The 21787-nt window shown below is 41.6% G+C and overlaps 1 protein-coding gene across 1 annotated transcript; it reads left to right on the top strand.

The window, feature by feature from the left end:
- Positions 1 to 13954: 13954 nt before the first annotated feature.
- zfp64 (zinc finger protein 64 homolog (mouse)) lies at positions 13955 to 17406 on the top strand. Its single transcript, XM_084553582.1, has 6 exons — positions 13955 to 14084; positions 14235 to 14393; positions 14477 to 14623; positions 14785 to 14847; positions 14947 to 15198; positions 15279 to 17406. Exons 1-6 carry the CDS (start codon positions 14063 to 14065, stop codon positions 16694 to 16696), a joined length of 2061 nt encoding a protein of 686 aa, XP_084409708.1. The 5' UTR covers positions 13955 to 14062; the 3' UTR covers positions 16697 to 17406.
- The last annotated feature ends 4381 nt before the right edge of the window (positions 17407 to 21787 follow it).

Consider the following 21787-nt stretch of genomic DNA (forward strand, 5'->3'; position numbering starts at 1 on the left):
TTGTGCACGGTCAGAAATATCATGCAAGGACGGGGAAACTTACTAAATATAATAAAGGGGAAAAAGTTAGATTCAAGCATGTAAAGCACTCCACAATCCTAATGTCCCAGATTGTGTTGAGATGTACCTTCTGCTGTCTGCTGCTCGTTTTGTATTACCAGTTTCCCTGTGATCAAAAGCATTAATCTAAAAAAAGGCGATATCTGAGTGCAAATATCATCTTTATATGGCCATTACTTATTAATCTTTATGTTCATTCCGGGGCCACTAAGTCATGTCACCTAGATGTCCTCTGAAAGCAAATGGCCCGACACGGTATATTGAATTACATGTTCCCCTATTTACTGGAAAAGCAGGTCTTGGAGATAACAAGAAAGGTGATATTTACAGTTGCCTGCAGCAGCATGATGCGCCCTGCCAAATCACGGCTCAGGTGGGCCGAGCAGCCTCTCCACGTTGGGCGGAGAACGAGGAGAGAAGATGCACTTTAGCATATCACTATCACATTCATGTACCAAAAAGTAATTCATATAATTTTCTGCAAAGATCAATAGATGGTGGCGACAATATGACTTTTTTCACCCTCTCGATGCGCATCTCCTTGAAGGCCCCTTTTCAAAGACATTTCACGGCAGCAAAAGCACAGGTGCAAATAATAAAATTAACAATGACTGAATTCCATTTATCTACTTCAGTTTCAGGGTACATGTATCGTGCACACTGGCTCGCTGTCACACTCGGGGCTTATTGGAACAGAACAGAGCCATCGCTAGGTTATTGGTAACACCTGTGCTTTTGCTGCTGGGATGCCGCCTTCGAGTGGACGTTGTGAGCTTGTGGTTACAAGGGAAGTCATGCACACAAAATGCTTGGTGTTCAAATGGTAACACCATTGTTGGGCAACTACTGACGTCTATACAGCGCATAGGCTAACAGTTTAGCAAGCTAACAACCGGGTAACTTAAAGAAGGAAATGCAAAGGAGGCTGTTGGAAATATAATTTTCCTCAAACATATTATAAAATTACAAAGAGACCTCTCTATGACGAATTTACAATATATTAACTCACCATCCACCTCAAGCATTTTTGAAAATGTCAGCAAACACATCACAACTGGTGGACTTTTCTAGCAAATGTGGTAAACACAACACCATATGTCAAGGGACTTATTCAGTATCAGCCATATTTTGTGATGCCGACTGCTACCTCCCTCAGATAAATCACAGTGGCTGCTGTCAGCTCCTAATGGAACAATTAATGTAGACTCACTAAACCTGGTGAAAACGACACTGCTTATGAATATTATCAAGATTATCCGATTATTGTTTTCCGTAACAAAGCTTTATGTGACTTGACTGTTGAGCAAAAGCAAAATGTTTGTCCATAAACATGCACTGATTTTTTTATTTTATTTTTTTTAAATGAAGTATGTGGTTACGACAAGGGAAGCCACGCACACAACGCTTGAACTTGGACCTTGGGAAAATGAGAATGATACTACAAGAGGAGGCCGTTCATACGGACTCTTCTTGTGAGCGTGGCAATCACGACTCCACTTGAAGGCAGCATTATATCCCATCAGTTTAATGCAGTATTATATTGAGTTCAGGTTTGCAAGGCTGGTCAATGACTTTACTAGAATAATTAATAGAAGCAGCACAGATTAGTCAATCAACACTTAATTACTCTGCAACTGTACAACTGCATTCAAAATTGCACAGTCTGCACAACATACAGTACTCAATATATTGTCCAAAACTGTGGTAAACTGACAACCTCATCTCTACTGCCAGCGTTGAGTGTTTTCCTACTCTAATAAAATCCTGCAAACAGTTTTTAACTTCATGTGTTGATTTCCAGTCAACAACCAATTCTCAGATACTGTTTTAACATACTAAATAGTACGTTACCATGGAATTTCAGAAACTTTTTGTCATTTGTCTGTTTGTCATTTTTACCTTGTTCTAGCTTCTGAAATGTGTGAATTAGCAGCTTTTTTGTTAGGTTGTGTAGCTGCTGACAAACCATCTTTGGGTTTTGAACTTTTGGTTAGAGAAAACAAGAACTCTGCAGATATCATTATGACTTCTAAAAAACATTTTCTAAAATTCTCTAAATCAACCAAACTGATTACATGAAAAAACTAATGGACAGATAAATTGACACTGAAAATAATATCTTGTCTGGCCCTCTAACGTAAAGTTTCTTCTGAAATATTAAAAAATTTTAAGCAAATACATTCTTAGGTTGAGTTTAACGTCATAACAAATGCGAAAAATTCACATTTTATTTGTATTTTGCCGACTTTGTTCATGAGGTAAAGAATCCACCCTTTTACAGAACGTGTTCATGAGTTGGTTTTACTGTAGTTTAAATCACTATTCATCAATCTGCAAAGCAGAAAATGAAAATTTATCATCTAAGTTAAAACACATTTTCCTGGATAAAATACATGTCGTTTGACACAATAGTATCTGCAGCGTGAGTTCATTATTTAATGATGATATGTGCCTGATAGAGGCAGAGACGGCGCGGCGTGCAAACGAGAGCACTTTATGGTTAATAAAGTGTTTTGATCATCGTATACAGGACTCGGGGAAACAGGTGCAGATGAAACAACTGGAACACATGGTGGAAGCCAGAAGCTCAGCACACCTGTTCCCTTCCTGCTAAACAGCCTCACAGTGGATCGTCTCTAGAGCACAAAATAGCTTCCATCTCGCACACGGCACACATTTCTCCAATTCCAATTGCACAGAGATGGAGAACAGACATTTGTCCCTTTTAGGGCCAATAGCAATGGTGATAAATGAAAGCAGGACTCTTTCTCTATGCTGCTAGAAGATCTTAATGCATTTTCCTCTGGTCTGTGTAGACAGAGCACTCCACAGGGAGGGAGGGGAGGATAAGTAACTATAGGAGGTGGTAATGGTGTTGGTATCGGCTGGTGTTGTTTGCCCTAGCTGTATTGAAGCGATGGTCCCCGAGGAGCCTGGCACAGGGAGCTGGGTTTGTCAACCTTGTCTGAGGGACTTAATATGAAAACAACACTAATGAGAACCATTTCCATTGCTCTGTTTATTTTCAGAGATGCATTGAGCGGGGCATACGCACGGCTCAGTGATCGCACGTTGCATTGCATTCATTATGGGGCCCTGGATGGGCTACTGATACATTACACACAAACACACTTATAATTGCATTTTTTTTTATTGTTCAGTGCTACTTTTAATGCTGCACTGAAGCAAAATGAGCTCCATCTGACCAAACACGATCATGAGGTTATACATCTGGCTGGCATCTTTTATGCTTTTTGAGATTCTGACTAAAATGCTGATAGCATTATATTTAATAGGGGGTCCGGGATTGCGGCAAAAACGCTACATCTATACATAGGCCGTAGATTCTATAGTGTCTGAAGATGTCTTCTCTTCATCAATAAATGACAAGCTTCAGCAGACAAGTATCATTTCCTCAAGCAAAATGAATCCTCCCGCGTCCATCTATTCACTCACAGACATGCCATTTTGAAAATCTCTCTAAAGTGACATTACTCTAGAGATTGAAACCACTATTTCATTGAGCAGAAAATTGCTATTGAATTTGGGGCTGAATAATTGGAAGCCATGTTCCAATGCAACCCAGAGAAAAGGTAGAGTTATGTTTTATTGTCACACTCAAACCAATGACATTCTGAAGCTGAGCGGCACAAATGGTATGGGTATTGTTGGACGGGACATTGCTCTCCTTTGTATATGAGCCATATCAAGCAAGGAGTTGGGAGGCAATTCGGAAAGGATGCAATTCACTTTCAGTTGATAGAAGGCCATGAATGGCGTAAAAGGAAAAAAAAAAAAGAAAATATCAGCATTTTAAAGAAAAGATACAAGCGTTCAGCTGTGTAGTTACATTTTCTGTGTTTGTCGAAGCCTGCGCAATGTTTGCTGTACTGAAAACTGAACAAAAAATGATTCCTGCGGAGATTGTGTGGCGTTTGACATGAGAAAGGGGGGCATTGTGCAGTCAAATTGTGAGTACAAAATCATAAATTAAATATATTTTTTTTACACATACGCAACATCATGGCTGCATGTATCTCCGTCAGCGGAAAGTGGCAATCATTCTGCGGGCCTCTTTTAAAATGAAAACAGCCGCCGTTTAAGAAAAGAATAAATGTTTCAGTTGTTCTCCGTTTGCTGTTTTGAGATTGGTGGCACTGTCTCCCTCTCCTCTCTCTCAGCCCCTCCTTTTATCCAGTGATCGTTTTGTGAACCCGTTAGCCTGTCATTGGTTTAGAGACTCCAAATGACCCTGTGTTTCTGCAGAAGACTAATTCATCCCCTCCCTCTCCTTCCCCTGGCCACTGGCAATACTGATGACCACCAGAAAGACACACACACACATGCATGGACACACACTTTTCATATAGACAGACGGTACGCTTGCACGTATACACACACACACGCGCGCGCGCGCGCACACACTGATGGCTGCTGTGGTTTGCTGGTGTAATGTGCTTTGTTGTGTGAAGGTATCAATCAGAGGGGAGCAGATTATTAGAGTGTCTGAAAGAGATCAAACAATGTTGCCGTCTGCACCCACACATGGCTGATTTACAGGCAGGCTGATAAAGTACTGCAGCTCTCTGTCAGGGGCTACATGACGGCTCGCCGCGCTCTTAGGATAAATTATTGCAGAGGCCCGCGGTAATGTCTCTCCACCTAGCAACCAGCCGCCCCAGCCGCTGCCAGGGGAGCCCTGCATCGTCTGCCATAATGGCACTGTGTCCGGGGTCAGCAGTTACTGTATCGTAGCAGAGTGGGAGGGATACACACACACACACACACACATATATATATATATATATATACACACACAGACGCATGCTTGAATGCATGCGCATGCACGTCAGAGCACTGCTTCTCATTTGTCTCTACACCTGCCATTGGAAGCAATGCCAAAAGACACTCAGGGATGGCTACAGGAGGACTGAGTGGACACTCGGGAGCTGCTGATGTCTCGCTACATTTTTGCAGTAGAGCAACATTTTTGAAAAAAGTGACACCAAGGTTCCAAACAAGACAGCGCCGAGAGAGGAGGGGGCTTCCATTATCAAAAAATAAAACTTGGCAAAAGCGTTATGGAATGCCACCCGTGACACTAAGTCTGATCTCACTTGTGTGATTTGCCGAGAGGCAATTCTACAGACACATTATTTCATACTATGCTCTCGCTAACTGCCTCTGTCCTTATGTTCACAAGCAGGCCTGCACAAAAACAATCCTTTGTGATTGATAAGAGCCTAAAAGGAGCATCTTTATACACTGGCGGTTTTCACGATACAACACGGCATCTCCTTGATCCACTTTCCAGAACAAGACTAAGTTTTTTTGATCTGAGCTTTAGCTGACAGTGACAAAGACCGATATATAGACAGATAGGGAGAAATCTGAATGAATAAGTCACCAACCAGAAGTGGATTTCACTTACAGATGACATAACTATTTTATATGCCGCCGAGTTCCTGGCCTTTTATTTACTCAAGATGGCTTTTTTCCCCCCGCACGCCGAGCAAGGTCAGAGAAAGTAAAATTCACCCAAGAAATTGACAGGAAAGAAACAGGGCTGCAAAAACAGAGTAGAAAAACTATACCGAGATGCTAAAAGATAGATGCTGTCGATTGAGTGTAATGAATATTTTACTGAGGCTTTCTCCATTAGAGCTTTTCAACAGTATCTTTCTAAATAAAATAAAAAAAAGGAGGGGGGGGGGGGGGCAAGGAATAAAAATACAAACAACTAAAAAAGAACATTTTCTTTCTTGAACTAAGCTGGTCTGCAGTCAGGAGTTCAGAAACTGGCTTTGGCAAGCCGTCTGCCATTTTCGCAGTGACTGGGTGATCGCCTTCTCCCTGCCCCCTCCCCTGTGTTATCTCGCTCAAAGCAGTGCCATCCCTCCATTGTAATAATGCCGCTTCCCAGCAGCCCTTGGAATGACCTTTCTTTAATTAACTGCATCTTGATGAGCAGATCTACATAGAATGTGAAGGTTAATTAATGAAGTATCACTGCTTAGTCTTAAAACCATCACCTAGCGGATGACAGCCAGCCCACCACTCTCAATTTTACCCCCCGATCTCATTAGCAATGGAAGGCCAATGGACAGCTCGGCTCTGGCCAGTGGATCTCAAATAAATTGTATCACAGACAGGCCCTTTGATATCCTTCATATGGCTACGTAAGACCATATTCTGACTCTACACTTTGAATAATATATGAGAAACGCTCACAAACACACACACACACACACACACACATTCTTGCATCACATAATGTGTTCATGTTTTTCTCTGAGGTATGAATCTAGTCAGCCTCGCCATAAATAATTCAAATGAAGGTAAAATAATATTTCAATTAAGATCCATGTAATCTGTTTCCTGCAAACAAATACATGACGGATGGTGATGGATAATTCTTGTATTATTGCACAGTTTCATCTTGATAAGCTTTCAGTTTCCGCGTGATTTCATTTCAGTGCGCGTTTCAGCGTAGCTTATCGTCGCAATTTGGAAAGAAGATCCACATTAGCAAATGTTGCCCAACTACTAAAAGTGTCTCGGCGTGGCAGCTAAAGCTGGTAGAAGATGGGACGATGACGATGATCCAGGGTCTATGGTTACAGTGCACTTCCCAAAACTGGCTTTGCTCACACAGCTTTTTGTCCATCCCTAATCTATCAAAGTGGAGGATGAGTTGAGCTATCACCTCAGTGCGCTCAGCACTTACAGCCCAAACACTAGGTGGACATGCAACACTATCCATCACCGTGGAGGCTCGTTTTTGTTGCTGCGGATGGCAAGGTTTCCCTCCTGGGTATCACGGGCCAGGCAAGCCACCTGGGCTCATTTACCTCCCCACCTGGCCTGGACATTGGAAAATTAAACTCAAAGTACACAAGATTATTACCCTGGGCTGAGTTTTCTGGACCCTTTCATGTTGAATAAAAGCCCCAGTCAAAAGGGGATGACTTTAGTATTCATTCAGATTTTGCACCTAATTGCATATTTTTACAGTTCTGTTATTATTCTGCTACAGATCTGCCAGCTTGGAAGAATTGTACGCTCTTTCACTGACACCTAAAAACTGATCTGAGTGACTGGGTACTGCTGTAGTGTGTATAAGGCAAATTGACATGCTCCTCAGATAGTCTCCTTTCTTGAGGTGTTCATGTGCTTTTAAGCTGGAATGTGGAAAGCACAAAGGTGCAACCATTGAGATATGTCATTTGCATTTAAACACGTCGTTTCCAGTGTTTGTGTGACAACAAAGAGCAAAGGCAGCAGATCAAGAGAGCCATGACGTATAATTAATTTCATTATCTCCTGAACACGCAAGTAGATACGCATGGAAATCTCAATCACAAACTGCTAGAAAGATTGGTCAACGCAGGCTACAGTGACATCTGATAATAGATTTCAACTTAACTGTTACATGGACTCAAAAATAAAGATTCATGTGTTTACATGCCCCAAAACATCAGTCAGAGTACAAATTTATTGACCCACTGTGGAGCAAAAATATCTGTTGGAAATACATCAGAAGAAGTTTTTATTCCCAACTTTATTAACAACTTTAAATTCCTTCAACAGGAGAAGATTACCAAGATGGAACCACGTTATCAACGTTGCTGCCCACAGCAGTTCTGGCTTCACTCATTTTGTTACCATGTTTCTGTCCCTCCTGGAAACTCATCACATCACCTGATGTTTACCCCACGTTGTAGAAATACAGAAAGAATGAATTTATTCCAACCACGGAGAAACAATCTGATCAAGTGTTTGCATGGTTATTAGGTGCTAATATTCCATATTGAACATATTGTCATAGGTTTACACCACCCCTCTCTAAATGAGTTTCTTCTGATCAGGTCAGTGTGTGTTCTGAGTGAGGTGGTTACATGAGGCCTCTTAATCTTATTGGGCTATTATTCAAATGATTAGAGGAATACTAGTGTCCACGTAAACACAGCAACCAAGAAACATGATTGAAGATCTCTCTGTAGCGTTGTTCTCGACCTAAAGTCAAAGAATTAATGCACGGCTTGGCGTTAGGTAGCACAGGAGTAAAAAAAAAAAATATATAAGAAAGAAAAAAAACTTCCACAAGACAGCAAAGTTTGACAGGCGCATTTTTATGCTTTTTATCCGGTATCTGCAGAATAAAGAATAAAATATGACAGATATACCCAGGCCATCTGGATACAGTTAACCCACGAGCAAAGCTTCCAGTCTCTATTTGTGTCTGTTAGCACTACAAAGTTATTGATTCGAGCCGTTTACCACTGCAACCTTCTGACAGCAGACACGGCCACATATGTTAAAACTGACATGGCTGACTCCATGACAAGCTAACAAAGAGTGATACCCCGCTGCTGTCTGGGCTTTTATAGAGCAGAAAACAAAAGAATAACATTTTCCCTGCTAGTGGTATATCTCATATATAGAATGACAACGATTTCCAAGCCTCATTTATGGATCAAGTCATGAAGAAAGACGAAGGGAAATTCCATTTTGTTTCTCATAAATTGTTAAGATTTTGCCAGAGTAAACTCGCTCCCTAATTGGTGTAGCTTTTTGCTACCAGTGATACAGTGTCACACCTTCACTGATGACTGTCAGGTAAACTTTCTATATAGAAGTATTTCTCCGCTGAAGCGTCTATCTGATTTCCCTTTCAGCACCTCGAATGACACCCCACTAAAAGCTGGCACAATACGCTCCCCGCACACAACGCTGTCACCAAAGACAACTTGGGAGAAGCAAGTGTTTTGAGAGTTTGAAACAAAATAGCTGGTGCAGCATTTCCCCATTTCCGTCTGAAATCCTTGACACCAGAGGATTTACAGTGAAGTGAAGTGAGGTGGGTGCTGTATGGAACGAGCTGCGGGGGCTGGGGGCGGGGTGGGGATTGGGGGGTCCACACTACACTCATGCTGACAGGGATCCTCCCTGTAGCGCATGCTTTTTTTCCATTAGTTCCTTACTCACTCTCTTGCCCTCCAGACCCACAGAGTGAGGAAGATTTAAGTGGCCAGTCAAGTGAAATCCCCAAGGTTTGGCAGGTGTGAGGTCTGGCTTCATTATCTACAGACACCTCTGTCCAATTATGAGCCTTGCTCCCTCTGTGACGATGATGATGCTGTGTGTGTCTCTAGGTGTGTGTGGTGTCCGTGTCTGTGTCCGTGTATGTGTGTGCAGGGCACGAATAAGCCAGCCTCATTGTTATCTGTCTGACTATCAAGATTTCGCCCCTCCATCACGACGTCACTGACAATTTCACACACAAAAATGTAAAAATGTATGTGTGACATATTCGCACATCACGCATGCACACACAGCAGCCTTTTGTTTGGATTTTGCTCTGTAGATCAGCTCGAGCCCAACGCGCTCAGCCCGTGGCCTCGTTTGCCGCCTTGTTCTACTTGGGAGAGAGAAGGCAGCACCTGAAACCTACTTGTGCAATCATGTTGACGGTCAGCAAAGATAATTAGGACTCACTACGAAGGAGAAGCAACGGCCCGCAATAAATTACACGCAGCCATCATGTGATCAGAAGTCTCATTGCTTTTGATACATATCCGTGGCTTCTCCATTTTGCTGACCCACTGGTTCCAAAATGTCAGCTACTACAAACTGGAGCACTGCCTTGTAAGCTGCTTCGAACAAGCACTGGGTCTCTTTCTCTAGCCTGATTTTGGACACCCCCTGCTGACACTACAGCAAAATACAAGACGCCTACAGTGCCTTCTCTCCGAAGTGGACTCCACAAAAATGACTTCTGTTTCGATCTGATTTTAAGTTAGAGACATGAAAGGTAGTTTTCCTACTTTTTTCTACATGACACTCATATTTATATACCTGCTAGGCAATATTTGTGCACGCTTCTTTATCAGCAAAAATTTAATACCCAACAGTATTAACCATTTTATATAGAAACATCTAAAAAAGGGTTGAAAGTTATTATTTATACCCCAGCATGTTTCTCAGGATTTAATACTCTCCTCTAACGCTGTGTCCCGCTATTGTCTACGAAGCCACATGTACCCTCCAGTCTCCGGTTAGCCTGCCCTCATCTGCAGCCTCTATCATCTGCATCAGTTGGCAGATACAAAGAGCATAGCGCTGATTTGCGTGTGAGCATGTGTGCCTCTGTGTGTGCAGCACGGCTGCACTCGCGTGCGGGTCCAGCCCGTACGTGCGCGCGCGCCTGTGTACAGTGTCTTTTTATATGATAAAGTGGGAGTGTCGGAGGCATCTGATGGCTCCCAGACTTTGGCTCTGGTTTATCTGATGCTGAGATGGCAGCTGTTGACCAAAGGAATTCATACATGTGTGTATAATTTGTCTTGTGGCTGAAAACAAACACAGGACACGGGACATCTTTTACCCATTCAATTTGACATGACCCGAAGACAAGGTCACTATGTGTGTTTGGTTTCTGAGTGGCTTGATTATAATTTCTGGACTCTCTATAAATAGGATGGATCACAAGCGTATTACGCAGTTTTCGTCTCAGAACTATGTACACTTGAACTAGAACCTGCCAGTTTATTAGGTACACTGGTGAACACAGATGCATTCTAATGTAACTTTGCTGCACCAAATTGCTTTTCATGACTGTTATGATGTTCAGTTTACGTTAAAACTGCATGAGAAGGTGGTAATTCAACTGTATGATCATTTTGTGGAATAGTTAGTGGTGCAGTGAAACTGTATTAAATAAAACACAAAAGTGTTTCTGTTATTTAGCCTGGCCTAAAATGGGCTTGCCAAAATAACATAAGCATGTGTCCATACAACACAACACAGATGATTAGTACTACAAACCAAAGCCTCCAAAATGAAAACACAGTTGAATCAACAGCTCTCTCTGTTATTTAAAAGAAAAGTACTGAATGCCATAACCTTTATGAAGCTAAAATTTAAGGCAGGACTGTTAACTGACAATGCTTTCGTTTTCACTAGTGTACCTAATGAAGGGAGGTGCGAGTGTATACAACAAACCACAAACATACTGGAACAAATATGGGTTGAAGCAGGTTGCAGCAGAGCTTTGAACTCACCAATTTATTTGCCTCGTCTTAATGATAATAATCTCCGGACTGGCAGCGGCGAATGAGCCTCCCCTGAAACGCAAAAAGGGAAAAAATGACATGAATTAATAATGAGCAAAATTACTCAAACTCTGCACACCGCGACCTGCCGCAGCACGGTGAGCAGCGGGCCCTAAGGTGACAAAGCCAGATAAATATTTTATATCTAAATATGATTTTGGGGTCCGGAGCCTGCTGTCTGACAACCCTGCCCAGATCTTTGCAGCACATGGCAAAAGCATTAGGCTGAAAAGGAGACTTGGAATCTGCGCGTCTGGAGACAGGCGCAAGACTCGGAGATCAGGTTTATGCGTAGCAGCCAGCTTTTGGGGCTTGTGTCAGGGAACTGAGTAGACCGCGTTCTTCGGGTGCCCTCAGGTGGAAGCCTGGTATAATTGCTGTTGACAACCTACAAGTCATTGTGCAATTAAAGCATCTGCCGCTCCTGTGTGGCAGCGGGCTGTGATGCCTTGTGACAGCTCGTAGCCATTAAGCAACTGTAAGCAGCTGGCGTGCCTCGGTGGGGGGAAATAATGTGACAGAGGCACTCCCCCCTATTGTTGCCCTTGTCTCATTGGGGAAAAGAGGGACATTACATCACTCACTGAATACACGGGTGTCTCGATGAATGGGAAAGGGGCATGTCTACAAATTAGGACTGGCACAGCTGGAGGTCCACATGATACTTTGTTTCCAAATACAACTGAAAATGATTTTATTGCTTCATAGCGATAACGAGAAGTGGAGCAAGCAGGGAACTCAACAAGTAGAGACTGGTGTTGTGTATAAATTTGAAATTAAACTGAAAAAATAGCAACAATTGCGATATATTTTTGGAGCGGTTCCAGTTTTTACATACATAAAATGCTATTTTAATGCGTAAATCCCGTTTTGGGAAACTGCAATAAGCATTTCTCACTATTTTTCTGATATATCAAATGATTTATCAGTTCATTTAAAAATGATCCCTCACCGTTTGTCGCGGCACTAATGCCTCATACTCTCAGTGCCGGTGTGGTGTTGTGTCACAGCTGAGGCTTATAAATGAAGAGACCAAACTACTCAATCATAAGGGGGAGGAGACTCGTAAGCTTCAAGTGTTAAGAGTTTAAAAAAAAAAAAAAGGAAAAAAAAAGCAATTCTTGTGACAGTAAAAAATGAAGAGCAGATCAAAGCAGAGAGCATACTGGCCCTGTTCTCCTTTCTGGGGGGATAACATAAGTCTTCTTTTTAATTACCCCATCTCTGAGTCATTTGTCTGTCACATGTAAATGTGCTCTTTTGATGTACATTTAACTATACTGAGTCTGTGGGGGATTTATGTGCATATAATTTGCACACGCTTTGGTCAGATCTAATTATTTATTTAATTAACTCCTCTTTGTGTATTCTCCCCCTCTGAACAGTGTCATCAAATCGCAAAAATAAAAACATAAACACAAATAAGTATGTGAATATACGAAAGGAAAAAAATAATCTAATTCCACGACAGCGATAATCGACTACTTCACATTCATGTGGGCAGGCAATGAAAGGCCCTGCAACTGTGTGTGTGTGTGTGTGTGTCTGCCTTGTCTGCTTAAGTACAGTGTGTGTGTGTGTGTGTGTGTGTGTGTGTGTGTGTGTGTGCCTCCTGTCTGTCTCAAGGATTTGCTGTTTCAGCAGGGAAGGAATCAGTCCTGTGCCTTTGCCATGCGGGAAAGTCAGCGTAAGGAAATTCCTGAGCTTCACAGTGGCAATCAGGCAGTTAAGGACCTGCCACTGAAAATGGAGCTGTGTGTCAGTCACTTTCATGGCTTATTCACACCAGCACAACTGCTCTGGCATAACAAAAAAAAAAAAAAAAAAGGCATTCTCATTCACTCACCCCAACAACCCAGTAAATTGGTCTTACTTGAAAATGGTAGTGTGTATTTGTGTGTTTAAGGGGCCTGCAACAAAGCTTACCTATCACAGAAATAGTCTTTGAAGTCGCTGGCAGGTACAACAGGAAGTGCTGAAGCTATATTCAGGAATATGCTAACGCCGTTGCAAACAATGAACAACAAAGCTAAAATTTGTGCCGGCGTCATTTTGAATTAAATATTATTTATGTTTGTCAAACAAACGAATGGTTTTAGCTCGTTTGGTAGGCCATTGTGAAGCTTCCAATACGACAGGTGGCAGTATGTGTATTGCTAGGCCCTCAGGAATCGAAGAGGTAACAGTCGTCCCGTTCTCCCGTTCTACGAGGCAAACATTCCCTTAGACGTAATAACATTTAAAATACAATTTAACATATATATATATTTTTTTTAAATGAGTAGCGCTTGCACCATTTAAAGCATAAATAAATATATTTTTAAGATTTTTTTTTTTTACTTTAAAAAAAATTGTGCTGTTCCTGAATCCAACTCTTTACAATATAGTAATGCTGCATTCAGGTGCTTTTGTATACCTAACGTCAAGAGTTACGGTTGCGGCCCATTTACTTGAATAATTATCCTTAAACGATATATCTCATTCTTATAGTTAAAACAGTCAAGAGCTCTTCTGTGAGATTATAACCGTAAAATAGACATGAAGAGAAAAAATGCGCCGCTTTTATTGTGTTGTCCTCATTGTTCGAATGTGGCGGTTTGATTTTCTTATACTCTTGAATGCAACACTGACGTCACACGTAAACGCATGCTTATTCCGCTGCCGCAAACCTCGCGTAGCTTGTCGTAAAATCCAGTGTAGTCAGAGAAGTAATTTTTTCTATTACAATTGATATCCAAACCGCGACAGATTTTAACAGTTTAAAATATGGAATAGTTTTACTGGTCGCATTTTTGACGCGAGTTTGTGCAGTTGGACGCCACGATGGATGCCGTGTAGGCTCAGAGGAGGCAGAAAATGAGCTGATCTCTATCAAAACAAGCTCGAAGATGGCAACATACAACGCCGAAGGTAAAGGGGAACTGTTGTAAGAATCATTTCTTAAATGGACCTACACTCTGACATGTTGTAGTTTTTGTGTGCAGGCATCTTGTTGTAAGTTTCTTTAATGTGTATCATGCACCATCCTACTGAAGTCGTGGTTTCCTCTTCCCTCTGCAGGACATTCTCTTGTGGTGGAGGTAAGCCCAGACATCCACATCTGTGGCTTCTGCAAGCAGCAGTACAATAACTATGAGGTCTTTGTCGCTCATAAGCAAAATGGATGTTCTCTGCTCACCTCTGATCCACCAGCCACTACCACGACGGCCGCTCTCACAGGTTACACACCCTACTGCTGCTTTAGTTGCCTGTAATCTACATGAAAACATAGCTTGCACCTCTCATATTCTTGTCCTTCTCAGATTCCAGCACTGAGTTTGTTTTTGAGGAGACCTACCAGACGTGTGTGATGAGAGGCGTCAAAAAGATCCTGACCAAAGCACAGAAAACGCCTTCCAAAAAATTAAAACCTGCCCTGACTTCAAAGAGACACAGCTGCTGTTTCTCAGGTTGGAGCCTCTTGCTGTTTATGACTGTAACACATTATTTTCTTTTGAGCTTCCAAGCAGGGGGAACTGGACGTCCTGCCATTCATTTTATTTATTTAGTACACTTTTAGGTGAACTTTCCACAAGTGCAGACTACACACATATTTGTTCTCGATCTACAGGCTGCACTTTTAAAACGCAGTATGGCCAAAAAGACATGGAGCGGCACCTCAAAACCCACACCGGTATGCTAATGCCTCGTACATATGCTATTCAGTTGAAAGACCCCATTAGAACCTGGTGTTTACAGTTTTTTTGGGGGTTTTTTTCTGTCCGCCATCCAGGTGAGAAGCCATTTGAATGTGAGCTGTGCCACAAGCGCTTCAGCCGGCGAGACAAGCTCAACATGCACAGCCGCTCGCACACCGGTGAGAAGCCACACAAATGTAAACACTGTTCCTATGCAGCAGCAGACAGCAGCAGCCTGAAGAAGCACCTGCGTATCCACTATGATGAACGGCCATTTAAATGCCAGATTTGTCCTTATGCCAGCCGCAACTCCAGCCAGCTTACCGTGCATCTCCGCTCCCACACGGGTAGGTAATCAAATCAGTTTTAAAGACTGCAGTAATAGTAGTTTTTTGTCTTTTAATTTACTTTCTTTTTGTTTCTTAAGGGGATGCACCTTTCCAGTGCCAACAGTGTGACGCAAAGTTCAAAATCAACTCAGACCTGAAGAGGCACATCCGGATTCACTCTGGTGAAAAGCCTTACAAATGTGACTTCTGTGAGTACCGCTGCGCTATGAAAGGCAACCTGAAATCCCACATTCAGATCAAACACGGCACAGAGAACTCCTTTCACTGCGTGCACTGTGATTTCAAGTGTTCCAACAAGACCGCTCTGCGGCAACACTCGAGAGCACACCAACCCACTCAGCCCATCCAGTGTTCCAAGTGCACTTACTCCTGCTCCAGCAAGGGGGCGCTCAAAGTCCACGAGAGGATCCACTCAGAGGAGCGCCCCTTTAAATGTGACTTCTGCAACTTTGCCTCCAAGCAACGCAGCAATCTCGTCATTCACAAAAAGAAGTGCCACTCGGATAAGCCTGAGAAAGGCAGCGGAGGGAAGGGTGGCAGAAGTGGAGGCAAAAGTGGAGGTGGTGACTCTCCAAAGCCTGTCAGCTCCCGATATCGGGCCAAACTAGATGCAGCTCGAGCTTTCTGCTGCGACTCATGTGACGCTTCGTTTGTGAGGGAGGACTCACTGCGGAGCCACAAGAAGCAACATAGAGACAGTCAGAGTGTGTTGCAGCTCCAGCTCTCCACCCCAGCAGATGCAGTAAACTTGGTCCCTGTTACAGTGTCACAGAACAACACCCAGCTTGAAGTTCCTATGCCATCTAGCTCAATGGCTCCTTACAGTAATACACAGCTTAAAATCATTGTATCTCATCCTTTAGGCCACAACAATACATTAATTCCAGCTGGTGGGGACAGTCAGAACAAAACCAACATGGTCTTGCTCAGCCCAGAAAACCAAGACATGGTAGTCAACTCTATGATCCAGCAGGTCAACCTGCTGGCTCCTATGCAACCTCTCGGGTCGTCCCAAACCACAGAAGGCGCCCTTGAACCCCAGACAGTCCTCTTGACGCAGCTCAGCCCTGAAGACGCCAACAACCCTCTCCACCAGGCCCTGCTGCAGACGGCCATAACCGCTCAGGACTCCAGCAGCAACACACAGACTTACATCACCACCTGCTCTGAACTGGAAGGCCTCAATGCCTTGATCCAGGAGGGCGGCACAGAAGTCACAGTGGTGACGGAAGGGAACGCCGCCTTGGTCACTACAGGTACTCCCCCTGACATGGACATGTCCAAGGCAGCAGGGACAGTGATGATCGAGGAGAGTGCCTTACCCTGTGAGGAAAGTGCGTTACTGGTTCCAAACATCAGCCTGGGCAGCCAGAACGTGGTCATCCACGGCGTTCCACTAATAGTGTCTGCTTCACAACAGCAGAGTGCAATAGAGCAGCTCTCTCCTCACACACTGTACTCAGATTCACACACACTGGAAGGAATCCCTCAGTGATTGAGGGTGTCGTTTGTTTCTCTAAAACCGAATAGACTATAACTGCATCATAAGCTATTTCTTTGCCCATAATTAACTCGTAGGTCTGAAGGTAACCACTGAAATAACAATATTGTCGACTAATTATTTTCAGACTTTAAAGTAATTCATTACTGTAGTAGCACAATCGTTTGATCCTGAATGATAGAACTTTAAGACTGAATAACGTTTAAAGACGAAGGTTAATTCTTTTGGATATAATTTCATGCGATTTTATTTTTTAAGTTAAAACAAACACCTTGTTTTAAATAATTTAGTTATTTAGTTGAAATAAGGTTTGTTTTTGGCACATCACAGCAACATAAAGACAAATAAAATCTGAAACAAATGAACTTAACTTGAAACTGAATAAATATATTTGAGCCATGCATTTCCCCCGTTTGCCCATAAGGTGGCAGCAGAACGACGAGTAGAAGGTGAAGTTTCATCTGAAATTGTGGAGTACTGCAGTCTTTGTAGTATTGTTTATACATATTCAGTACGTTTAGGGTTTTTGATTAATATTTTCAAGTCCTCACTCTGAATCTATGAAGTAGATGTCAGTTGTAGAAAACATTAGGCTACATATCAAGGTCTTGGTTTCTAAAAGCCAAGTTGCTCTCTCAATAGATTTTTCAATAAAGTGCCTGTTTTGCTTGTTGCTATCTATTATTCTGGTCATTTTTTTTACACTCAGACTTCAGCACTTAGTATTTTGCAGAGAGTGGATGCTGCACCTGAATAGGAGTCGCCTGTGAACGCCTGACCATTGATTTCTTTCTCGTCTCTCAGCCCTAATGGCTCTGCTGATGTTTTTCTGGCTCAGCATGGCCACATACTCGGATGAAGTCGCTTGATGATGATGATGATGATGATGATGATGTTTGCCTGCACCTTTGAGTTGGTTTGGGTTTCAGAATTTGAAACATAACTAATCACAGTACACATTTATGGTGTCCTTGGACCCTGTCAATGTTTCATTAAAAAATGTATTTTTTATAATATCATTATTTAAAAAAAAATCATTGTTAAACTTAAGAGCTATTTAGAGATACTTTTAGTACTTCCATTTTACATTTATATAACAAAAAAATGCTTTTAATCCCACCATACTGAAAGCTAGGGCTGCAAGTTGGGTAAAATATTTAAATTCTAGGTTGAGATTTTAAGAAATATTGGCCAAGAAAGTATGACGCCACCGTTAGCTTGTTAGTTAAGTTTAGCATGGAGCCTGGATTCAAGGAAACAGCGAGCCTGGTTTTGTCTGAAGACAAGAAACAGACTAGCCAACTTAGCTGACAAACAACATAAACATTGTTTATTGGCATTTAAATTGTCAGATTTATCACATTTATAGAAATCCAAACGAGCTGCTTCATACTGTATTCTGTTGCTAAACTACCTGCTTTTCGTTGCTAATTCTGTTTTACTTGAGTACAGTTTTGAACTGCACCGTGTATAATTTAAAGATATTATAGTACTTTGTTACATTTACATTTCAGAAAAGTACTGCAAGTTTAATTCTGCCATATTTGTCCAACAGCTAGGGCTGCAAGCTAGGTGAAAGATTAAAAGTTGGACATTTTTATAAATGTTGGCTAAAAATTAGATGCAAAAATTAAGCTGTTCTTCTGTCCTTGGTTATTAATCTGTCTCCAGTAGCCTTTAGCTTAGTTTAGCCCGGCTTTGCCCTATGATAGGAGACAAGTTATCTAACTTTAGTTTTGAACAGACACCATGCTGTTTGTTGCTGTTAAACAAGTTCAATCAATCGCTTTCACATTGTTTTCAGTTGCTAAGCTAACTGTCTGTGCCTCACTAATAATTCAGTTTTACTTAATCAAAACTTTTAACTTTAACTTGTGATATATAATTTAGAGATACTTTAATATTACAGCTTTATGGTACACTTTACATTCACCTAAAAAAAATACTTAATACTTTAATTCCACCATACACAACCAGAAGCCTGTTAGCTTAGCATAGCACAAAGACTGGATACAAGGAAGCAGCTGTTTAACCCCATTTTCTAGCTCAGCTAACTCTTTGCATTTTACTTTAGTACAATTTTGAATTACTTGTACTAACGTCTGCTGCATGCTGAATTTACATTTCTCAGGTTCCACAATATTTATCCCAGTTAGGGTTAGCTGTTACTTATGGAGTCCTTTTTTTTAGTTAGCATAAAGACTGAATACAAGGAATCTGCTAGCCTGATTCTTTCAAAAGATAAACCAGCTGGTTAACTTTAATTTTGAACATAAATGTTGTTCATTAGAAGTAAAGGTGAACTTTTTTTATATAAATTATATAAGTTTATACCATTTTAAGCTAGGTTAACTGCTGGCTACAGACATTTTGCTGAGAATAATTTTTTACTTAAGTAAAGTTATGAATGTGGTACATTTGATATATTATTGCCACTTAAGGTCCACATCTTAATACTAATTACAGAAAAATTATCATATAGAACATATAGTGTAAAACAGTAGTCCATAAAGAGCTCTCAGTTTACATCAGATATGAACTGGGACGTTATCCTGTTGCATTGTCAGTACCTGGACTCAAGCTCACATTTGTATTCTAATAGCACCAGTGATCAGTAGCGCTTTTGAAGATTACGTGTGATTTTTAGGACCAAAGTGTGTCACCTCATCTTCACATGGAATTGCAAAAACAAAAGCAGAAGAAAAAAAAAAAAACTCCTGGAATTCCATTATGCATGAAGATGATCGCTATGTGGGAAAAGCAAGAAGTGCTCTCTGGTGTATCTCTTTGATCTATTATCTAACAGACTTCCAGGCCATAATCCTGAGCACCCTTGAGGAAGGGAGCCCCCCTCTCTCCTCCCTCCTGTTCCACATGTGACATCATGGCTGGGTTAAGTGCTTTTTCTATTTTCCTTTAGAGATTTTGCTTGGGGTTAAAATTTGAACTGCTGCAAAGTGTGGCATGTTAATATCACGCACGTCCTAATCTTTTGTGTGTGGGTGAGTAAAGAATGAACGATAATCGCACCTGCTTTTAAACATGCCCTAGTTTGTTTTTAGATTTTAAAACAGCCTCCATTTTTATCAGCAGGCTCAGGTTGAAGTTTCTTTTTTGGGAAAGGCAGCAGGAGTTTTAAACGCACCTCACGATACTGTATGGCACTTCTCAGTTCCTTCCTTCCTGTGTTTGAGATGTCAGCCTTTGAATGAGGTCATAAATGTCTCCCCAAAAAGCAATTTCCACTCACAGCTGCTTAAAGAAATCGTAAGTTGTGATGCATTCCTTCTGGACATAAACAGAACCAGAAAGTAGCAGGTGATAGGAGGTCAACAAGCAGAGCTATCACACGGGAGCTTTAGCAAGAGTGTTTTAAATTGTGTGAAAACGTCAAGGGGTTGTAAAATAAATGAATTTACTATGTTAATTTCTTTGATCAGAGCCACTGAGTGCTAGCAGTTTTTTCACACTCTGCTCCTGACACTCGGTTCAACAATACATTTCTGACCTTTGCTTTGTTTGCCCACAATTTGCTATCCCGTCAGTAAATGCCATTGAGTGCCTTAATGAAATTAACTGATTGGTAAAGTATTGATATGGATTTGTTTTTCCGATGCGGGCATCTTTTGCGCTGTGACACTATTGACATCTTAAGTGATGTTTGATTTCTTGGTACACTGGAGGCTTTTATCTTGTCTCTGTTCAATTCTTTTTGTCTGTGTGATAGAAATTCAAGATATGATCGGGCTGCCGAGCAACAGAAAGACACCTTAATTTGCCCTTCTGAATGCAATGTGATTATTTGCTGAGACATTATTAGGCTATTGTAGAGTGCAATCAATAGTATCACTTCAGGGCAAACTCCAGCTTTAAGATTAGTTCGCCTCTGGGTGAAGGTGTATGTTTCATATTACACATTTTGTTCTCTTTATTTATATGTTTTTTTTACTGAAATCATAAAGGTTTTATAGCTGCTTCAATGTGCTTTGAGATTCCTACACCTTCTGCAAGCTATGTCACTTTTTTGTGGTATTCATTTGGTATTCAGTGTGTTGTTTTTGCCCTTTTTTGTCTATCTTGGGTTGTCAGGAAGCATTACTCTGACACCCCCTTTTGTTGTTGTTTCTTTAAGACTGAAAGCAGAGTTTAAAACCAGTCCTCAGGGGGCAGAAAAATAAGTTAATTTTGAGCCAATAGGCTGCAGCGAGAGCACCAAAGCCCATAAAAGTCCTTTAGTGGACAAAAGAAGGCTACAGTATCTCCTGCTCTTCAACACAGAGCCAGTGCCTTTTATAATAATGTCCCTTTATTCCCTTTATGACAATGCGGGTTTCACCATTTAGCAATGAGCGCTGACTGTGATCTCGTGAATGCAAATAACCAGCTATCAGCTTTTGTGATTCGGTAACAAAGACATTTAGCCATTGTTTTCCTGTCTTGTTTCTGTGCCACTAACCCTAAACAAATGAATGTTTGCATGGTATCGGCCGTGCACACGGTGCCATGTACCGAGGAGGGGGACAATCGCCCAATTGTTTTCTTTTATTCCATATTTTTCGGGATGCGAGTTATGCTGGGAACACTGGCTAAGTGTTGGTGTTGGGCCTGTCAGGTTTGGCTGTGCGCATATTTGTTATTTTATGCCCGGTTTTGTGACGACCCCTGATCGTTTTCACATGTCAGCATGTTGCTTTGTGTTTGCTCTGTGTGCATTCTCATAGTTTGCAGAGCGAGACCGTCACTTTTTGTGTGGTTCGTCATTTGCTGTCATCAGCCTGCCATTACAGAGCGATTAGATTGTTCCTAAGCATTCTGTAATTTAGGTTAACCTCGCAAAGAACTGCAGTAATGATTCGAGTATGAATTCCCTGCATGAAGAGATGTTTATTTCTTTGATTGATTGGGCTTTGAGAATGAGTAAATGTCAGTTGTAAGCACTTGGCTGGATTCACAACTTACACGGTCAACTTTTAAATCAATACTCCTGTGTTACTTTGTGTGAGGACAAACAGACCTATTTACAACTTTCTGAAATTCCACCGGTTTCAACAGATGGCAACGAGCAAGCAAAATATTTTCTTTGTT

This window comes from Chelon labrosus (assembly GCF_963514085.1).
Source record: "Chelon labrosus genome assembly, chromosome: 10".
In the NCBI taxonomy this organism is placed as follows: Eukaryota; Metazoa; Chordata; class Actinopteri; order Mugiliformes; family Mugilidae; genus Chelon; species Chelon labrosus.